This window comes from Trachypithecus francoisi, unplaced genomic scaffold, assembly GCF_009764315.1.
Source record: "Trachypithecus francoisi isolate TF-2019V2 unplaced genomic scaffold, Tfra_2.0 Lachesis_group16, whole genome shotgun sequence".
Classification (NCBI taxonomy): Eukaryota; Metazoa; Chordata; class Mammalia; order Primates; family Cercopithecidae; genus Trachypithecus; species Trachypithecus francoisi.
The window spans coordinates 28,546,159-28,568,073 of NW_022681461.1; the positions used below are offsets into that span (position 1 = coordinate 28,546,159).

Consider the following 21,915-nt stretch of genomic DNA (forward strand, 5'->3'; position numbering starts at 1 on the left):
CTACCAAAACCCCTTAGTTTACTACATATGGACTTTTTACTAACATTAACAAGAAAAAAAAAAAAAACTCATATATATGAACTGCAAGTTTACAGAAGCAGAAAGAAATTTCCAATGAATGCAGTTAACAACCGAGCACGGTGGCTCATGCCTGTAATCCAGCACTTTGGGAGGCCGAAGCGGGTGGATTGCTTGAACTCAGGAGCTCGAGACCAGCCTGGGCAACACGGTGAAACCCTATCTCTACTAAAAAGACAAAAATTAAGAGGGCACCTGTAATCCCAGCTACTGGGGAGGCTAAGGACTAGGAATTGATTGAACCCAGGAGGCGGAGGTTGCAGTGATCTGAGATAGCACCACTGCACACCAGCCTGGGTGACAGAGCGAGACTGTCAAAAAAAGACAGTTCCCTAGTATTCTATATTTTTATTGTAAGTAGATACTTGATGTTCTTGAAATTTATTCTGAAGTCAACAAAGAATGCTACACACACACACACACACACACACACACACGAGTTATTTTTTAATTCTTTAACAGATTATACTAACATATAGTAACTTTAAAAGTATCAATATTTGATTAACCAGGAATTCCCTTTCCTGAACAATTTTAGATGTAAATAACATTGAGTAGCAGCTATTTGTTATCTTCCAATAAGAAAAAACAATGGACACTGACCTTCCTATTTGGTGCCAGGGAACTCTGCTAGGTGCCTTGTAAGTGTTACCTGGTCTAATCTTCCCAGGGTCCCTGCGAGGCAGGTATTCTCATTCCCATTAAACAGATACAGAAACCCGAGTCTCAGGGTGAACCAGGGTCACAGAACTAATAAGAGGCTGGAACGAAATTCAAATCACCCAGTCTGACGCCAACGCTCACCTTTGTTCAATTACAGGACACCGCCTTAAGAAAGATGGCAGTCAGGGGGGAACACAGTGAAAAAAGCAAACATCAGAAAGATCTTTTTGAAAAATCTTTCCTGTAAGTGCTTACTTAGAGTCTCAATGTTTTCACATTAATCAGACTAATAAAATCTTGGCAAGAACTGAAACACTATCAGTTCTCATGGATACATGGATGAGTTCTGGGTTCCAAGACCGACAGGACCCATTTGAGGAACACAGAGATTTCAATGCTGGGCATCAACAAACTCACAGCTGCTCTATTTCACCAGCTGAACCACTTTCTCTTCCCTTACAGAAAGAACACCCAGAAAAGCACACTCCTTACAAGTAACTTCTAGAAACAGAGCTGGACCGTTCTTACCTTCAGAATCTGGTCTCCTTCTTGAAGGCCCTCCTGCTCTGCCGAGGTCCCCTCTTGAATGCCAGCAACAAATATCCCGACATCATTGCCACCAGCCAACCGGAGGCCCACGCTGTCTCCCTTCTTGAACCTTACCATTTTGGTATTAGGGCTGCAATAGGTTCCATTTCAGAAAGGAAAGATGGGAGATATTTTTTAAAAGGGAGAACAACATTAGCAAATGAGAGATTTAATTTCTTCTAGCTATACAGTGACTTATAGTTTACAAAGCCCTCTCATTTTTCTCATATATCTTATATATCCTACAATTTTATCTTTCTTGGGACCATGAGATGAGTATCAGTAGGTCCCTGTTACTAGTGAAGATGTAGAATTCTACATATTAATCTTTATGGCAACGCAGTCAAGATGAGAAAGCAGATAAAGGTCAGAGTTAGGGCTAAAATTCTTCCAAAGAAAGGTCTGCTGGCACTGCATTCTTGTCAAATAAAGACACAGTCTGGGTACAAAGAAGCAGTATCCTAATGCAGGAGGCTGCTGCCCTTGAACCCTGCTGAACTAGGGGTTCTGATTATCAAGGGCAGAGTGCAGCAGCACTCCTCCTCCCTCCCCGACACGGACGGACACTGGGTCCATCACAGTAGTGCAGTCACCACGGGGCACCGTAGTTTAGCAATACTTCACCTATTTGGGAGTGAATTTATCTGACAAACACAAACATTCAGAGTAACACTCTGGAAAGGTAGCTAGATAGCTAGATAGGTAGATAAACAGACAACATTCACATCACAAAGTTCACCCACTTCCACATTTTGCTGTTCCTACAAATGATTCCTCTTTCTCATAAGCACTACCAGTGGGGGTTGGTTAAAGGTGGCTGATAATGTACAAAATCACCATCTAGGCAAAAACCACCACTCTTCTGGATTTCAGTTACAGAGAAAGAGCTGTAAGGAAGAAGGGAAAACAAAGAGAGACTGAAATACATACCCATATATTGCTTCATCTTCAGGACTAGGACGAAGAAAAGTTCTTGGGGCTGCTTTTGGTTGAGGAGCTGTGGGTTAAGAAATACCTATTGTTATCAATCTGGACTAACAAGAGTGCGTTTCTAAATAGAAAAATCACAAAATCCACAAAAAAAAGTAAGTCTATGCCACACATATGTCATCATGAACAAAAAGTCGCTAAGGTACAGTTTAACTCTGAAGCATTAGCAGGTGCCAATGGTTTCTCAAAATACAAGAGATAAAAAATGAACCTCTAAAATGCAAGGTGTACGATCACATGTATAAGAACATTATATTTTTGGCCGGGCACGGTGGCTCAAGCCTGTAATCCCAGCACTTTGGGAGGCCGAGACGGGCAGATCATGAGGTCGGGAGATGGAGACCATCCTGGCTAACACGGTGAAACGCCATCTCTACTAAAAAATACAAAAAAAAGAACTAGCTGGGCGAGGTGGCGGGCGCCTGTAGTTCCAGCTACTCGGGAGGCTGAGGCAGGAGAATGGCGTAAACCCAGGAGGCGGAGCTTGCAGTGAGCTGAGATCCGGCCACTGCACTCCAGCCTGGGCAACAGAGCGAGACTCCGTCTCAAAAAAAAAAAAAAAAAACAGAACATAGAATTTTTAATAACTTAAAAAACATGTAATAATGATACTGTTTCCCCTTAAATATTTGTGAATATAAAATTATGATGATAATTGTAGGGTGGTGCGGAAGGGTTGGGGGAAGAGGTCAAGATCGAGGATGGGAGAAAACAATGACCTCAACTCATCAAATATGACAAAGTGTGACCAATTCTAATGGCATTCAGACAAGGCTATTATTTTATACTTTGTCAATGTCAAAAGAGGGAGAGAAAGGAAGGCTTCTTCCATATATAATTTTTTATTTCTCTCTTCCCTTTCAGCCACCCTCTGGAATTAAGTACACTCTTATTTATATATACACATATATATGTACATACATATCTGTATACACACACATATATACGTGTATATGCATACATATATACACACATACATGTATGTATACACATATATGTATAATTTCAACTTTTATTTTAGGTTCAGGGGGTGCACGTGCAGGTCTGTTACATGGGTATACTGCATGATGCTGAGGTTTGGGGTACAACTGATCCTGCCACCAAGGTGTGAGCATGGTACCTAATAGTTTTTCAACTCTTATCATCTCCTCCTTTAGTAGTTTTCCCCCAGTAGTCCCCAGTTTCTGTTATTGCCACCTTTATGTCCATTTGTACCCAATGTTTAGCTCCCACTGAAAAGTGAGAACATGTGCTATGTGGTTTTCTGTTCCCATGTTAATTAGCTTAGGATAATGGCCTCCAGCTACATCCACGTGGCTGCAAAGGACATGATTTCACTCTTTGTTATGGCTGTGTGAGCACATACTTCTGAACACAACTGTTGAAACTGAGTGGTCTTAAAGGCTTACCTGGTGGGTCCTCTTGGTATCTGGGTTCCTTGTTGGTCTCTGGGACAACTGTGCCTGCAATATCCCCTGTAGACTTAAAGGGAGTGGGTGTTGCACCCATCCTGGACAATCTGCTCGGCGTGTCCTCTCTGGAACTGAAGCACATGTCATATGTTAATGTCTCAAGAGATAACAGTTTCATAAATACATACGTGTGTATATTCACAACGACATGTACAAGGGAAAATGCATGTCATCTTACCTTGGCCTTTCCTTCAGCTTCTCACTTGAGGAATGATAATCATAATCAGAATACTGCTGACGTCTCTCCTCTGGAGAAAATGATCGGTTTGACTCTATTTCTGAGATATCTAGTTTCAAAAATAAGAAAAGACTTTTAAATAAAATATTTAAAATATTCTACTACCCAGAGAAATTGCACTATTCTCTGGGTAGGAAACACAGGAAATGGAAGGGAGGTAGGCAGGAAATGTGCTATTAGTCTAATAGTCCTCCCCTGGAGAAAAACTTGCTCGTTTTAAGGGAAACGCATTAATTAATAAAGGGGAAGGCAAATTTAGAATTGTGTATTTCTCTTTTGTCTCATTTTCCATCAAAGCTGCTACAGAAGAGTCAAAATTCTATTATTGGATCATAGATGTATACACTAATTCTTCCCAAGAAGCCCAGTGCTTCTCCGACATTAAGGTGCATGCAAATCTTGTTACGACACAGTTGTTGTGGGGCCGTTGAGGGGAGACTGAGATTCTATAATTCTGTCAAGTTCCCTGGTTATGCAGATGCTACTGGGGTCAGGGGTTGGGGGATGAGGACCACATACTGAGCAGCAAGGAAAGAAATGCAAACCCCCTAACATGCTGGCATCATTTCTCATGTTCCTTTTGTTTTCCTGCACTGCATCCATAACAGTGATCAACAACTTCTGATACACTGGAAACTGAAATAAGTTTTAAGGTTTTATAAAGAAATTCCTTAAAAAAAAAAAATCAACAAAAGCCTGCTTTACAACTTGGTAACTTAATATTTTCTAAACTTCTCTGCATAAAAGCAACAGTAGATGGTTCAGTGGGATATATTGTGATTATTTCTATTGGCAATTTTTACAAGGTTAAAATGTTATCCTACGCATAATTCATATTCACATAACGAATATAGCTCTTTAAAAGGGAAGAGGTGATGGAGACTGCTAACTAATGAATGCCACAATATTAGCCATTTTGATTCTTTTTTAGCATCTACTTGTCTTAGCTATTCTCCAAATTGTCTTCTCTATTAGAAATACTAATCGCCACTTTTAAAGAATGAGCAATTAAGGCTGGGTCTGGTGGCTCACCCCTGTAATCCCAGCACTTTGGGGGGACAAGACGGGTCACAAGGTCAGGAGTTTGAGACCAGCCTCGCCAACATGGCGAAACTCCATCTCTACTAAAAACACAAAACACAAAAATTAGCCAGGCATGGTGGCAGGCGCCTGTAATCCCAGCTACTCAGGAGGCTGAGACAGAAGAATCACTTGAACCCCTGGAGGCAGAGGTTGCAGTGAGCCAAGGTTGTACCACTGGACTCCAGCCTGTGCAACTGTCTCAAAAAAAAAAAAAAAAAAAAGAGCAACTAGCAAATATATACATGATATGGTTAGCTCTTTGAACCACTCAAACACACATTTTTTTACTGACACGTTTTGCTTTCAATTGCCTAATTAATAGTTCTCTGAGAGTTTGCAAGTGCACCAGAATTTTATATTGGAAACCTAATTTCAATAGGCACTTTAATAAGCAAATTACAACCAAACAGTGACCTTTGGGGATTACGGTTTCAAGGTGGTTTTCCTTGGAAATTTAACTTTCAGCTGGACAGCTACGCTAAATAGAAGAATGGGAAGCAACGGCCCTCCTCACTTCTACCCAAGCTCACAGCCTCCTCTTCCTTTACCTTCTATTTCTGAGTCACTGTCATTTAATGATGGGATGTTGATGAGGGTCTGCTGGCTGTCTCTCAACACCACTAGCTGTAGTTTTCCTCTTGACTTTTCTATCAATTTTCGAGCATCCGTTAAAGACATGTTCTCAGTTACAGTCCCATTGATCTGTGTTTATAAAGAATGGTAATGTTAAATGCAATAAAATTATTCACAGTAGAAAATTCATATTTTCCCCTTTTAAAAATGTAAAGGCTTTGTTCAGATATTCAAACAGATATTGGCTTTAGGATGACTCAATAAAAATGCATTGTCCTTTAAATTAAATATAATCCTGCATGCCTGGATCCCAAATACAGGTGTAAGTTACTCTGCTAATTTATTTAACTTCCAAGCTCAAGACAATGGTTTGGTTTACTACTGGAACGTGTTTCCTGACTGGAGAGGTTTACAAGACCTATTAAATATTCAACATTCATAGACCACCAACTTTCCTTCTCATCTTTCCTTAGTTTAAGGAATAGAGACCTAAACTTTAAACAGGAAAGAAGAAAATATTCATGGAGTTTTTTGCTTTTGATTTCTAAACTGACATTAAACTGTTACAACCCTCGATGTCTGGTTTTTCTGATAAAACTCATCTCATTATGCTGCTCTTGCCACCTCTGTCAACACTGACTCTCACTGCATCTAAGTCTCACTGTGTTGGTGCTGAATGCGGACATGCAGGCTATGAACGGCAGTATGCACACTACTGTTCTCTGCCCTCATCTACCCACCTTGAGAATTATGTCTCCTTCGTGAAGGTTGCCATCTTTAGTTGCCAGACCCGTTCTGGTCATTTCCTTTATGAAGATCTGACTCCCAAGCCGGAGACCATACTCTAGGAGACAAACACATAAACATACACGTATGTCATCAACTTGCTCAGAAAACTTAGTCTGGTTTATAGGACTATTTTAAAATATATATTAAAAAGTTAATTTTGAATATGGGAAATTCTGTAAGATGACTGGCCTGAACTCTTCAAAAAAGTCAATGCCATAAAAAACAAAAAAGGCAGAGAAACTGTCCTAGATTAAAAGACACATAAAAACCAAATGCAATGCATGAACAATCATAGGTCTCCCTGATCCAGTGGAGGGTGGGAGGAGAATGAGTTACATCATTTGGAGCAATTTGAAATGAACTATAATACATGAAAGGGATATTAATGCTAATTTTCTTAAGTGTGATGATGGTATTACAGTGACTGATGTAGGAGAATGTTCTTATCCTTGGAAGATACCTCTGAAATATTTATGGGTAATAGTGAGTTGCCTGCAACTTACTTAAATAGTACAAAAAAACCCACTGAGAGAGATACAGGGAGGGTAATGGAGCAGAAGGAAAGAAAAAAGAGGAGGAGGAAAAAGAAAGTAAGTGTGGCAAAATGTTAATTGGTAAAACTAGGTGAAGGTTATAAGTGTATCTGCTATAAAATTAACATTTTTCTTTTTTTATTTTTTTGAGACAGAATCTTGCTTTGTCACCCAGGCTGGAGTGCAGGGGCATGATCTCAGCTCACCGCAACCTCTGCCTCCCAGGTTCAAGCGATTCTACTGCCTCAGCCTCCCAAGTAGCTGGGATTACAGGTGCCCACCACCACGCCCACCTAATTTTTGTGTTTTAGTAGGGACAGGGTTTCATCATGTAGGCCAGGCTGGCCTCGAACTCCTGATCTCAGGTGATCCACCCACCTCAGCCTCCCAAAGTGCTGGGATTACAGGTGTGAGCCACTGTGCCTGGCCAAATTAACACTTTTCAAATAAAATTTTGGGGAGACAAAAACAATTCAGCACACTTTAATAGGCATGTCCTGCTGACAATGAGGCTATCTACAGGAAGGCACTGCAAAAAATCTAGCACTTTAGATTATATGAAGTTTGGCATTGAAAGGAATTCAGTGGGTGAAGAAAAGGGGTAAAGAAGTTAGGCAAAGCAATTAATAAAGCATTTAACTAAAACCAAAATAGCTTTGAGGGTTTATGGACTCTGAATTGCTATCAAAAGCAAAAACATTATAATTACTAAGAGCGCATATTTTTAAATACTTTCAAGGCTAGACTATTCTGGTTTTACTTAATAAACTTGTACAAATACATTATTTTAAGAATAAACTTTCACATTCTAGGAAACCACCACAACAGAGCAGGTTTTAAAACAGGCACAAATTTTTTTTATCATTGTTCAAACTAAAAATCTTATAATTACAAAACAAAGTAACTTTCCACAATTCAGGAAAGGTATGAAGTCGATTTTAAAATAAGTTTTAAATGATTTATGGTAAACTTGCCAGCCAGATCTTACCACAAAGATTAGAAGTGTTGTGGTCCAGCCCTAGTCCTTTAGGAAGCTGATAGTCAAGAATGGAATAAGGGAAAGGCAAAGCTGCTTTCATGGATGGCGATCCTCTAGTGGTCAAACAGCCTCACAGCCCAGAACAGAAGGCTGAGTGAGACAAGCTTGAGTGATAACGTCTCTCTGGCATTTTTCAACAACTCCTCAATCCTCTTAAAAAATGCACTCATTATAATTTTGCAAATAGATATACTGGTGTGTATGTGGGCATTTCACAAATGAAGATAAAAAAATCAGTTGACCAGCTTCTAAGAAAGACAACTGGTGCCATGAAATGTAATAGCTGGATCATATTTTTTCTTACTCAAATGTAGGTCTCACCTACTGTCAAATTTCTTTAAAGATTAATTCTTACACAACCCTAGCCAACGATAGCCAAATTATTGTGAAAACTTAATAAAAGGTAGCAAAAATTTTTCTTTTACAAAGTGGAACTGGCTGGGTGCAGTGGCTCACACCTGTAATCCTAACACTTTGGGAGGCCGAGGTGGGCAGATCACCTAAGGTCAGGGGTTTGAGACCAGTCTGGCCAACATGGTGAAACCCCATCTCTACTAAAAGTGCAAAAATTAGTCAGGCATGGTGGTGGGTGCCTATAGTCCCAGCTACTCAGGAGGCTGAGGCAGGAGAATTGCTTGAATCCAGGAGATGGAGGCTGCAGTGAGCAAAGGTCGTACCACTACACTTTAGCCTGGCAACAGAGTGAGACTCTGTCTCAAACAAAAACAAAAACAAAAACAAAACAAAAACAAACAAAAAAACCACTGAGATCCTTACACTTCCTAAGATGCACACTCCTCAGGGAGATATTGCAATCTCAATGTTCCCATTTATTTTCATGGACTGGACTCCAGGTATCTCTATCTCACTATTCACATCTTTGCATTATTCTTCAGTTATTTCAATAGACACCTAGTTACATAACTCAACTCTTCACAAAAAAAACTAAAGAAAACAAACCCTCTCATCTGATAGGCTATCAAAATGCAAATCCCAAACCTAAAACACAAGTCTTTTCCTTTGCATTCTCAGGTGCTCTTTATCTTTTTTCCTCTTAGAATGAAAACAATTAAGAGAACAAAATGAAATTAAAGATTTTACATGCCACAAGGAATCTTCAGTCAGAAGACAAGAAACAGTGCTAGGCATATCTCAACACTAGGCTCAAAAGCCCTGCTCACTCACCTACTTATTTCCAATCACCTATTTCCAGAGGATGGAGTTTGAGTTCCAGCTCCACCTTTACTTACTGGCTTCCACGGGCAAGTCACTTCCCCAGTCTGAGTTTCAGAATCCTCACCTATAAATATCCCCTATAAACTCCTCTGTATGGCTTGGCACAGTGGCTCACATCTGTAATCCCAGCATTTTGTAATCCCAACCAAGGCACGTGGATCCTAGATTGGGCAACATGGTGAAACCCCATGTATACCAAAAAACACCCAAAAAATTAGCCAGGCGTGGTGGTGCACACCTGTAATCCCAGTTAGCTACTCTTGGTGGGAGAAGTTGAGGTGGGAGGATTGCTTAAGCCCAGGAGGCAGAGGTTGCAGTGAGCCAAGATCATGCCACCGCACTCCAGCCTGGGTGACACAGTGAGACCCCATCTCAAAAATAAATAAATGAAACCCCTCTCTATCATGGTATTCCTCACTTGTAAAACAGGAACAAAGCCTCCTAACACACAGGGTTCCTGTGAGGACTATGTAAAAGAATATTCAACATAGCCCCTTGCATAGAGCAGAAACTCAACAATGATTAGGCGGAGTACTGTCCTCCACTGTGGTTTTCCAACTGAGATGCAGCAAGTTCACTAGGAGAGCTTATTAACACAGAGACTCTGGGGGCCCACCCCATGGTTTCTTTCTTTCTTTTTTTTTTCCCAAGACAGAGTCTTGCTCTGTCACCCAGGCTGGAGTACAGTGGTACCATCTCTGCTTACTGCAAACTCTGCCCCTCAAGGTTCAAGCTGAGAAGTGGGGATTACAGGCACCCACCACCACGCCCAGCTAATTTTTGCATTTTTAGTAGAGATGGGTTTCATCGTGTTGGCCAGGCTGGTCTCCAACTCGTGACCTCAAGTGATCTGCTCACGTCGGCCTCCCACAGTGCTGAGATTACAGGTGTGAGACACTGCACTGGCCCCATCCCATGGTTTCTGATCCAGTGGGGCTGGCCTGGGCCTGAGAGTCCGCATTTCTAACAGGTGCCCAGATGATGCACTGCCTTGAGAATCACTGTTCTCCTAGTTTAAAGCCAAAATTCTGGAGCCTGGCTCTTCCACTGATGACACAACTTTGTGTATGTCAAGGAACCTTTTGTGCCTCAGTTTCCTTGCCTATAAAATGGAGATACAAGAGTCCTCCCTCATTAGGTAGTTCTGAGGATTAAACGAACTAATTGGTGTTAAGCATTTAGGTCAATGCTGGGTACAATGCTGGTTAAGTGCAATCAAGCGATAGCTCGGTCAGACGCGGTGATTCACACCTGTAATCCCAGCACTTTGGGAGGCCGAGGCGGGCAGATCACCTGAGGTCAGGAGTTTGAGACCAGCCTGGCCAAGCTGGCAAAACCCTCTCGCTACTGAAAACACAAAAATTAGCCAGACATGGTGGCAGGTACCAATAATCCCAGCTACTTGGGAGGCTGAGGCAGGAGAATCACGTGAACCTGGGAGGCAGAGGTTGCATAAGCCGAGATCATGCCACTGTATTCTCCAGCCAGGGTGACACAGCGAGACTCTGTCTCAAAAAAAAAAAAAAAAAGTTAGCTGGCCAGGTGCAGTGGCTCGTGCCTACAATCCCAGCACTTTGGGAGGCTGCGGTGGGCAAATCACCTGAGGTCAGGAGTTCAAGACCAGCCTGGCCAACATGGTGTAACCCCATCTCTACTAAAAATAAAAAACTCAGCCAGGTTTGGTGGTGCACGCCTGTAATCCCAGCTACTAGGGAGGCTGAGGCAGGAGAACTGCATGAACGTGGGAGGTGGAAGTTGCAGTGAGCCCAGATTACGCCACTGCATTGCAGCCTCCGTGACAGAGCGAGACTCAAGACTCCGACTCAAAAAAAAAAAAAAAAGGTTAGCTATTCCTGGCCAGGCGGGGTGGCTCCTCACACCTGTAATCCCAGCACTATGAGAGATCGAGGTGGATGGATCACCTGAAGTCAGGAGTTCAAGACCAGTCTGGCCAACATGTTGAAACCTGTCTCCCCTAAAAATACAAAATTAGCTGGGCCTGGGGGTGGGCGCCTGTAGTCCCAGCTACTCAGGAGGCTGAGGCAGGAGAATCGCTTGAATTCGGTAGGCGGAGGTTGCAGTGAGCCGAGATCCTGCCACTGCCCTCCAGCCTGGACGACAGAGCAACTCTTTCGGGAAAAAAATAAGAAGGAAAGAAAAAAAGTTAGTTATTCCTATCACAACACTGCTTTTCTTCCAACATCAAGCACGCCTACCTTCGTTCGCTCTGCTTTTCGTCAGGAGGACCCCGATGGGCCCCGGCCGCCCCCTCGGCTCAGGGCTGGGGCTGCGTGAGTGCGGGTGCTCGCGGCTGCGGCTTCGGGGACCCCGAGAACGGGCGTCGTGGCGGGCCCCGCGCCTGTACTCCGGGCTGTAGGCCCGCTCGTAGTCCTGGTCAATGCTCCGGCCGCGGCTGCGGTCGCGGTCCCGGGATGGCCCAAAGTCGTGGTCCAGGCCCCGCTCCAGGCTCCGGCCACGGCTGCGGTCTCGGGCGCGCCCATGGTCTTGGTCCAGGCCCCGCTCCAGGCTCCGGCCGCGGCTCCGGTCCCGGCTGAGGTCCCGCTCCCGGCTCCGAGCTCGCTCGTGGGGACGCCCCCTTTCCGGGCTGTCCTCCCAGCTGCGGCTGCGCCCCCCATGGCTGCTCAGCCGGCTCCTCTCGCTGTACCCACTCCGGAAACTTCTGCCGTCAAACTCGTCCATCACCTCAAAAGCCCGGTCATCCTGATCCAGAGGAGGGCTGGCCTGAAGCGGGGCCACCTGGACCTTCCGGGGCCTCTTGACCACCTGTTGTCAAAACAAACTCAGTGTGGACGCAGGACAATCACAACTGAACGTGGAGAAGGCAGTGGTTTTAAGAGCCCTAGTTCTGGTTTTAGTAAAACTGTATCCCTGCCGACTCACTAAACTTCAGGTTCCTCATTGGGAAACGGACAATAAAAATCTCACAGGGTTAGAATAAGACAACGATGTTGAAGCTCTGAGTACAGTGCCTTTAATTAAGGTAATAATAAAATAGTACCTCCAAAATCTGCTTCTACTCAAGTTTGAAAAGCCTCAGAGGCCCAAATCGCTAAGTTATAAAACTCAAACAAAAATTCAGAAAGTGTGACATTCTATACCTACCTGCCTAGGGGGGAAAGGGGGATGGAGAGAAGTTGATTGATAGGTACAAATCTATGGTCTGACAGAAGAAATAAGACCTAATGTGAGATTGGTAGGGTGACTATAGCTTACAGGAATCCACTGTACATTCCAAAATAGCTGGAAGAGAATAATCTAAATGTTTCTACCATAAAGAAAAGACAATTATTTAAGATGATGGATATTCCAAAAACACCGATTTGAGTTTTACAAATCATGTCTATGGCCATACCATCGTGAACGCACCCAATCTGGTCTGAATTTTACAAATCATATGAATGTATTAAATTAATCACACATACCCTGTAACTATGCATTATGCATAAATTTTTAAAATTTTAAGGAAGTCAATGCCTTATTTATTTACTTATTTATTAATTATTAAGACCGATTCTCGCTCTGTTGCCCAGGCTGGACTGTACTCAGCTCACTGCAACCTCCACCTCCCAGATTCAAGCGATTCTCGTGCCTCACCCTCCCGACTGCTGCGATTACAGGTGCACACCACCATGCCTGGCTAATTTTTGTATTTTTAGTAGAGACGGGGTTTCATCGTGTTGGCCAGGCTGGTCTCGAACTCCAGACCTCAGGTGATCTGCCTGCCTCCATCTCCCAAAGTGCTGGCGTGAACCACTGAGCCTGGCCCAATGCCATTTTTAAAGTGAGGGGTGGGGAAGAGGGGCAAGGGTAAAGAGGAACCCTTCTAGAGTAAAAGGAACTAAAGAGATAATGATTAAATACAATGAGTGAACTCTGGATCCTGGATAGGGAAGAAAACATCTATCAAAGACATTCTGAGAGCTAGGTATGGTGGCTCACACCTGTAATCCCAGCACTTTGGGAGGCTGAGGTGGAAGGATCGCTTGAACCCAGGAGATCAAGATCAGCCTGGGAAACTCAAGATCTCATCTCTAAAAATGAAAAAGACATCTTGAGATATGGACTGGATATTAGATAATACGGTAAAATTATTACTTTTCTTAGACTGGATAATAGTATTATATAGACGAATGTCCTCATTCACAGGAAATGCATGTGAAGTACGTAGAAATGAACTGTCATGTCTGTAACTTTCCTTCAAATGGTTGGCAAGACATGAGTGTTTATATACATACAGAGACCAAGTAAAGATGACAGAATAGTAATATTTTAGAAGATAAATATTTATTACACTGATCTTTCAACTTTCCTGTTTGAAAATCTTCATAATATAAAGTTGAAAAACATTAAATACCATATATGTGGCTGGGTGTGGTGGCTCACGCCTGTAATCTCAGCACTTTGGGAGGCCAAGGTCAGCAGATCACCTGAAGTTGGGAGTTCGGGACCAGCCTGATAAACATGGAGAAACCCTGTCTCTACTAAAAATACAAAATTAGCCAGGCACGGTGGAGCATGTCTGTAATCCCAACTACTTGGGAGGCTGAGGCAGGAGAATCACTTGAACCCAGGAGGCAGAGGTTGCGGTGAGCCAGGATTGCACCATAGCACTCCAGCCTGGGCAACAAGAGCAAAACTCCACCTCAAAAAAAAAAAAAAAAAAAAAACTATATCTATAGATCTCTCTCTCTATATGTGTGTGTGTGTGTGTATACACACCATATATGTGGGTGTATCCCTATTAGCATTCTCACTTTGTGTGTCTACCTGCCCCACTGGAGTGAACACACCTTGCAGCACAGATTGGCTCCAGGGCCTAATGGCATCCAGCTCATAGTTGATCCTCAGCCAGTGAATGAATGAATGAATAGATGAATGAAGATTATAGACAGTCTTCTAATGAAACTCTTAGTCTATGAAGATATAATACACCTTGCTTGGGTCTTTAGAATGAGTTTTTGAGCTGAAAATTTTTTTCTAAATTTTTTCTGAATCTAGCTAATTCTCTTAGGGAATAATTGCCTAACTTTGTTCCTAAGGCAAACTAACTCAGATCAGAGAATCACCGGCCTCAGGAGAAGACACAAGGAAAGGCAGGAAGGGTAACTTACACACATCTTCATACCCCTCCAAAAGTACGGAGAATCCAAGAACAGCAGTCCCTAGGTTATGTAATTCTGTCAAATGCTTAAAAGCAAGGGGTAATTTTCTTCTGGGCAAAAAACCAAAATGCTATTGAGGCGAGTTGAAAGCAAACCCAGTACTTACAATAGCAGCGATCTTCCCACTTTTTCTAAGCTGCTGAACTGCAAAGGAATGAAGCACATCCTCCATGGAGGTGCCATTGACCATGACCACTCTGTCATTTTCTCTGTAAACAAGACACAAAAACGGGTCATGAAAAACTCCCATCTAGTCATTGCAAAGTATTTATTTAGGAACAAATAGAAGCAGCAAATCGACCTGAAAGGCTTTCTAAAGGGCTCAGGATCTGGTGGCGCCCAAGGCCCAGTCAACTTGGCATGAGATCTTCCAAAGAAAGGAACTGGGGGCCGTACAGCTCAATTCTGAGTGTCTAAATGGAAATCATCTGGGAAGAGAGAGGCCTGATCTCCCCAAACTACAGGGTCACACCAGGAGGTACTGTTACTTGATGACGGTGAGGTCTAGACACCAAAAGGAACTTCTCCATCAATCCCTTATTGCCTGAGGTGCACGGTGAGCTTCAGAAAAGTCTAAAAACACTCCCTCCAAGTAGGTGTATATCCATCCATTTGTGCTTTTGTGCAGGAAAAGGGCCAAAAGCTTGCCTTGGATTCTTAAAGAAATTTTGAAATCACAGAATCCTATTGCTCCAGTTCATCCCAAATATTACTTTAAAATTTTGCATTTCTCCATATGAAAGACTACTAACTTTGATAAAACTACAGAGGCTTTCTTAACTATAATTTTATTTTTTTTAAGAGGCATGGTTTCCCTCTCTCACCCAGGATGGACTGCAGTAGTGTGACTGATGATAGCTCACTACAACCTCAACTTCCCGAGCTCAAAGGATTCTCACCTTAGCCTTCCAAGTAGCTGGGACCCGAGCAGATGCACGCCATCCCAACAGGGTCTCATTATGTTGCCCAGGTTGATCTTGAATATCTGGCCTCAAGTGTTCCTGCCACCTCAGCTTCCCAAAGTACAGGATTATAGGCATGAGCCACTGTGCTTAGATCACAGAGGCTTTAAACACCAACAGAACCTAAACTTTTGAGCTATTTAGCCAATGCAGCCATACAGTTAACTTTAGATTTTGTCCTGAGAAGTTATCCTGTGGGAATCAGGCATGCATCATTTAAAATGGGGTTACCAGCTGGGTATGGTGGCTCATGCCTGTAATCCCAGCACTTTGGGGGGCCAAGGTGGGCAGATCACTTCAGGTCAGGAGTTCAACACCAGCCTGGTCAACATGGCAAAACCCCGTCTCTACTAAAAATACAAAAATCAGCTGGGTGTGGTGGCAGGCACCTGTAATCCCAGCTACTCAGGTGGCTGAGGCAGGAGAGAACTGCTTGAACTCGGAAGGTGACGGTTGTGGTGAACTAAGATCACACCCCTGCAATCCAGACTGGGTGACAGAGCAAGATTCTGTCTCAAAAAATAATAATAATAATAATTAAAAAGTAAAATAAAATGGTGTTACCTCTTCAGGCCAGAAAGCTGACAGTTGGAAAACTTGTGGTTTTCCTATAGTAAATTTTCCCAACTTCCACATCCCTCTTACAAATAAGATAATCAATAAACCAAAGTCTCCTTATTAAATTCTTAAAAGAATATAAATTAAAACAAATATAAACAGTGTTGGGTAAGCATTGGGGTTGAGAAGCATGCCAATTTAAAACTGCATGTTCAGAAATGATTCCTAAACCTAGGAGGGATGTTTGAACTACCTTCTTACAGAAACAACTGCCCTCCTCGCTTCAAAGCTGGGGTGTTCCCAAGATTTGGGCATTGTTCAAACATGGTGTGTTATGGGTTCCACTCCAGCTTGAAGACTTTTCAAATGTTATATAAAAGTTTGTTGTTTTTTCTTTTTTTAATATAAAGTGGATACCAACCAAAATACCCTATCTAGGGCCAACCAGTAGGGCTGGCAGGGGCTGCGAGGTGAGGGAGACACTCACTGGAGCAGCCCGTCAGCAGGCCCACCCGGGAGCACATCAGAAATGACAATCGACGTTTCTCCATTTTCAAAGTGGGGGTTGTCTCTGCCTCCAGACACTGCAATTCCAAATCCTCTTTTGGAATCCTGTACATCAGAGAGGAGAAATATTAAAAATCCTTCAATAAGTGGCTTTCAGGATTTATTACAAGCACTCAATAAAATAAAGGTCAAATCAATAACCAGAGACTGTTCAGGAACAGATGGGCTTACAGAAACAAATGAGAAACAAAATAAAGCATAGTCATAGTCAGCTGACAGGTTTATAAAGGGAAATTCCTTATCTGAAAGAAACAGCCTGTGGAGGCTGGAAAAGATTGATAGTGCAGACTGGAGTTATCACTAGAAGCTGGCAGGAATAGGAAACAATGTCTTCAGTCCAAATAGGAATGTACTGTTTGAAGCACCAATTGTACCTCTTTGCATCATGCTGGCCTGAGCTGGAAAAAACTTCACTAAAAACTGAATCTGTACTAAAACTGTATTTTTTTCATTTTCAGATTTTCTTATTGTAGTTTTTTTTTTTTTTTAAGAGACAGAGTTTTGGTCTGTTGCTAGGCTAGAGTGCAGTGGTGTGATCACTACTCACCGCAGCCTCAAATTTCTGGGCTCAAATGAGCCTCCTGTCTCGAACTCCCAAAGCACTGGGATTACAACAGGGAGCCACCATTTTACCTATACTGTAAATATTTTTAATTTTTCTGTATATTATGATGTTTTGACATCTTAAAAAAAAAAAAAAAAAAACCTTCTGCCTAGACTCATGGCTCATGTCTATAATCCCAGCACTTTGGGATGCCAAGGCAGGCAAATTTCTTGAGTCCAGGAGCTCGAGACCAGCCTGGACAACATGGCAAAACCCTGTCTTTACAAGAAATACAAAAAATTAGCTGGTCATGGTGGTGTACGTCTATGGTCCCAGCTACTAGGAAGGCTGAGGTGGGAGAATCACCTGAGCCTGTGAGGTCAAGGCTGCAACAAGCAAAGGCAGCTTCTGCACTCTAAATGGGCAACCAGAGATGTCTCTAAAAAACAAAAAACAAAAAAACCCACAACTTTCTAGCTGCGTAGGAAGAGACTGCTCTTCCCTGTGCTAGCCAATCCTTTTTAATGTTATTTTGCTTTATTTTTATTTTAGATTCGGGGTACATGTGCAGGTTTGCTATATATGGATATTGTCTGATGCTGAGGTTTGGGCTTCTAATGATCCTGTCACCCAAGTACTGAACACAGTACCCAAGAAGTAGTTTTTCAAGCTTTGCTCCTCTACTTCCCTCCCTACTTTTGGAATTCCCAGTGTTAACTGTTCCTATCTTTGTGTCCATATGTACCCAATGTTTAGCTCCCACTTCTAAGTGAGAACATGCAGTATTTGGTTTTCTGTTTCTGCATTAATTTGCTTAGGATAATGGCCTCCAGGTGCATTCGTGTTGCTGCAAAGGACATGATTTCGTTCTTTTTTATGGCTGCCTAAAATTGTATTTTTAAAGTATACCTTTAACCTCAAAGTAGATGAGCCGGTAGTTTCATTTCAACATACAGTGAAAAAGACGTAAATGGTTTTTTTTTTTTTTGAGACGGAGTCTCGCTCTGTTGCCAGGCTGGAGTGCAGTGGTGCTCAGCTCACTACAACCTCCACCTCCCTGGTTCAAACAATTCTCCTGCCTCAGCCTCCCAAGTAGCTGGGACTACAGGCGTGCGCCACCACACCCAGCTAAGTTTTGTATTTTTAGTAGAGATAGGGTTTCACCATGTTGGCCAGGATGGTCTCGATCTCCTGACCTCATGATCTGCCTGCCTCCACCTCCCAAAGTGTGGAGGCATGAGCCTCACACAGACATGAGCTACTGTGCCCAGCCCATAAATGGATTGTAAAGATAAAATTTGAACATAAAATGTGTGTTGAGATCTCATGAGAAAGCAAAGCATTAAACCCTCTTCTACATGCATGGAAGATAGGAAATAAGATTTATTACATCCATGATCGGTCTAGCAATGCACAATGGTGAGCACAGATGATACATAATCCTAATTCATTGTTTTAAAAAGCTAAGTCTGGGCCAGGTGCGGTGGCTCGCGCCTGTAATCCCAGCACTTTCGGAGGCCAAGGCAGAATTGCTTGAGTCCAAGAGTTCGAGACCAGCCTGGCCAACGTGGCAAAACTCCATCTCTACTAAAAATATAAAAATTAGCCAGGCATGGTGGCACATGCCTGTAATCCCAGCTACTCAGGAGGCTGGGGCAGGAAAATCACTTGAACCTAGGATGTGAAGGTTGCAGTGAGCTCAGATCATGCCACTACACTCCAGCCTGGGCAATGGAATGAGACTCCATTTCAAAAAAAAAAAAAAAATCTAAGCCCAGTTTCATCCAGATAATGAGTATATGTGACTGCATATTCTTAAATCTGGGTTAGACTATACAAAAATTTACTCTGAGACTAAAAGAAAATCTTTCCTCCCAAGGAAAGTTTCCCATGTAGGGCTCACTATGCTGACTGATTATAAACAATTACAAACTCAAAACAGGTTGGGGGTGCTGTCTATTAATCACATGGCTTTGAATTGGGCAGCTTCCACCAGCTGGCACCTGGTTTTAGACAGAGGCAGCTCCATCCTCTATGCCAAGCCTAAAACAATCTCTGACCTCTGCCAATTTTGGGTCCACAACTCAAGGAATGCATGAAATGCTCAGGGAAAGGGCAGAGGAGAGTCAGAAAGATGAGGAGAGTTGAAAAATAAGACCTAAGCAGACAAAACCCCTCAACTGCAGAAACTGTGATTACTGATCTGGAAGTCTGGGCACTGGCCCAGAGACATTTTTTTTCTACCTGGATTAATTTAATAAACATTAAATTCAGGAATGTCTTTAATTTTCATAGAAGACAAAGCTTGAAGCTCACAGTTCTGAGGGTCAAAGGAAAACTCTCCCTATGAGGAACTTACGGTCCCTCTAGGAGATGACAGATCCTGGAGGAATTCAGAGCCAGAAGAAACCCTGCAGAACCCAGGAAAATCACAGTCATGAAGACTGGAAGGCAGCTTGATAGCATAAAAATGTGGAACCGGCTGGGCATGGTGCCTCACGCCTGTAACCCCAGCACTTTGGGAGACCGAGGCAGGTGGATCACCTGAGGTTGGGAGTTTGAGACCAGCCTGACCAACATGAAGAAACTTCGTCTCTATTAAAAATACAAAATTAGCCAGGCGTGGTGATGGGCACCTGTAATTCCAGCTACTTGGGAGGCTGAGGCAGGAGAATTGCTTGAACCCAGGAGGCGGAGGTTGCAGTGAGACTAGATGGCACCATTGCACTCCAGCCTGGGCGACGAGAGTGCAATTCCGTCTCAAAAAAAAAAAAAATGCGGAACCATGAGGGCAGTTTTCCAGCTCAGCCTCACCCAAATGATTTACAGTCTCTTGGATCCTACACTTCTTAAGAGTTATAAGGTATGTATATGTTATAATTAAAATTACAGAAGTTGTAAATAGCTCCCTCAACATCCTTAAACATTACAGGTCATTTTCATTCTTCCCTTTCTTTTCTTTCTTTCATAACCTGTTCTATCTGGAGTTAAGTGTATACACTAAATAACCTCTAAAATGTTCTATATTAAACAGTCCTTAATCAAAAAATACAATAGCATGCAAATCTTTCTTAACATAGCAACTATTAGCAGTTAGTATCTATAATGCATTATGCACCACAAGGGAAAAAAAAAAGTCAAAACTGTGTGTAGGCAAAAATAAATAAGATCCATGATCCGTAAAATCAAGAACATGACTGTAGAATATATGAAATGTGCAGAACTCACCTTTTGTAGGGTCACAGTGTACTGTTCCCATATCAGCTCTTCCATGCCTGGGGCCTGTTTTAACAAAACAAAACCAGTCTGATGAAAACCACAACCTTTTCAATACTAGAAATAAAATTATCATTCAAAATGCCTCGACACCAAGTCCAGCTCACACTCTGTACCAAAAAGAGTTAATATTTGTTCATTATGCTACCTATTTTCAAACACACTCCTTCAGTGAAATGAAACTGGAAACAATACTTGAAAGGTAAGTGAAATACACAGTGAGAGATAGACCCTAAAAAGAATGGAATGTTAAGTGCTGAGTCCTTTTATTATCACTATTCCAAAACACCATCATCATAAAACCCTTTAAAAATATCTAGTTTCAAATAGATTTTTTTCTAATCGTTCTCCCCCTCTTCCTGTCAAAGGTGACCTCGTAGGCAAGTTTTCTCCATGTTTATGTCTAAAAATAGCCTTAGCCTTATCATAGGGTATGCCCAATTGGGCGACCTGTGGGATCTTTTGGCTTTTTCTCCATCTGTATCACTGGGTATGAAAGATGAATGTCTTCATAAATGGACCACTGGGACTTCCATCTCTGACAATATTCCAAAGTAGGTATCTAGAAAAAACTAAAACTGGTGGTGTCATTTTACAAATAATAATCTATTAAATGCAGGCTGCCTTGAGAAAGCTAGAAACGCCAACAACACTCAGAACCACAGAGACAAGCCAGCACTGAGACAGGCATTTAGAGGCGGCTGGGGATCCAAACAGGGTGGGAAATCAGGTCTGGGTGGATCTATTAGGGGAACAAAATACCAGCACACAGATGGAGATGCAGGGACTGTCTCATCCTTGGCTATGGGTAGAGTGGAAATAACTAAAAATAAAACCCTGGAGAATTTCTATCAACAGACCTATATTCACATAGGTTTGGGCATTCATATTACAGATGTGACCACACCCTGCCAAACACTCATGCCTACTGTGGTTCTGCACTGGCCATACCACCAGGTACACAGAGGCAGATGCGAATCCTCTCCAGAGATCACACTCAAACACAGCCTTCAAGGACTCCCCAGATAGTATGTATCCAAAGAAATGAGCCCACAATTTAAACATCCACATCACCATGAGTGAGAGGTAAAAGAAACATAAACTGAAGAATCAAAGACTTTAAATATTTGAAACAGCAGCCATAGACAAAAACGGAGTATCTATAGTATGTGTATACATTGGTTTTTTGTTTTGTTTTGTTTTGCTTGAGACGGAGTCTCGCTCTGTCACCTAGGCTGGAGTGCGGTTGCGTGATCTTGACTCACTGCAACCTCCACCTCCCAGGTTCAAGCGATTCTCCTGACTTGGTCTCCTGGGGTAGCTAGGATTACAGGCGCACACCACCACTCCCGGCTAATTTTTGTATTTTAGTAGAGATGGGGTTTCACCATGTTGATCAGGCTGGTCTCAAACTCCTGACCTCATGATCCACCTGCCTCGGCCTCCCAAAGTGCTGGGATTACAGACATGAGTCACCAAGCCTGGACTATGTGTATATGTTTTAAGAAATTAGAGGAGGGCTGGGTGCAGTGGCTCATGTCTG

General features: G+C 42.6%; 1 protein-coding gene across 7 annotated transcripts in view; it reads right to left on the bottom strand.

Annotated features, from left to right (window-relative positions):
- The window catches only part of TJP2 (tight junction protein 2), a 140,623-nt gene that overhangs the window by 24,179 nt on the left and 94,529 nt on the right, over positions 1-21,915 (bottom strand). For all 7 annotated transcript variants that reach the window (XM_033237145.1, XM_033237147.1, XM_033237143.1 and 4 more), the window contains 10 exons: positions 20,325-20,378; positions 16,473-16,597; positions 14,572-14,674; positions 11,499-12,066; positions 6,426-6,529; positions 5,661-5,814; positions 3,970-4,078; positions 3,729-3,862; positions 2,260-2,326; positions 1,270-1,420 (listed from right to left, as the gene is read on the bottom strand). In XM_033237145.1, the coding sequence (XP_033093036.1) occupies positions 1,270-1,420; positions 2,260-2,326; positions 3,729-3,862; positions 3,970-4,078; positions 5,661-5,814; positions 6,426-6,529; positions 11,499-12,066; positions 14,572-14,674; positions 16,473-16,597; positions 20,325-20,369 (1,560 nt within the window). In that variant the 5' untranslated portion in view covers positions 20,370-20,378. The remainder of the gene's footprint in view (positions 1-1,269; positions 1,421-2,259; positions 2,327-3,728; positions 3,863-3,969; positions 4,079-5,660; positions 5,815-6,425; positions 6,530-11,498; positions 12,067-14,571; positions 14,675-16,472; positions 16,598-20,324; positions 20,379-21,915) is intronic.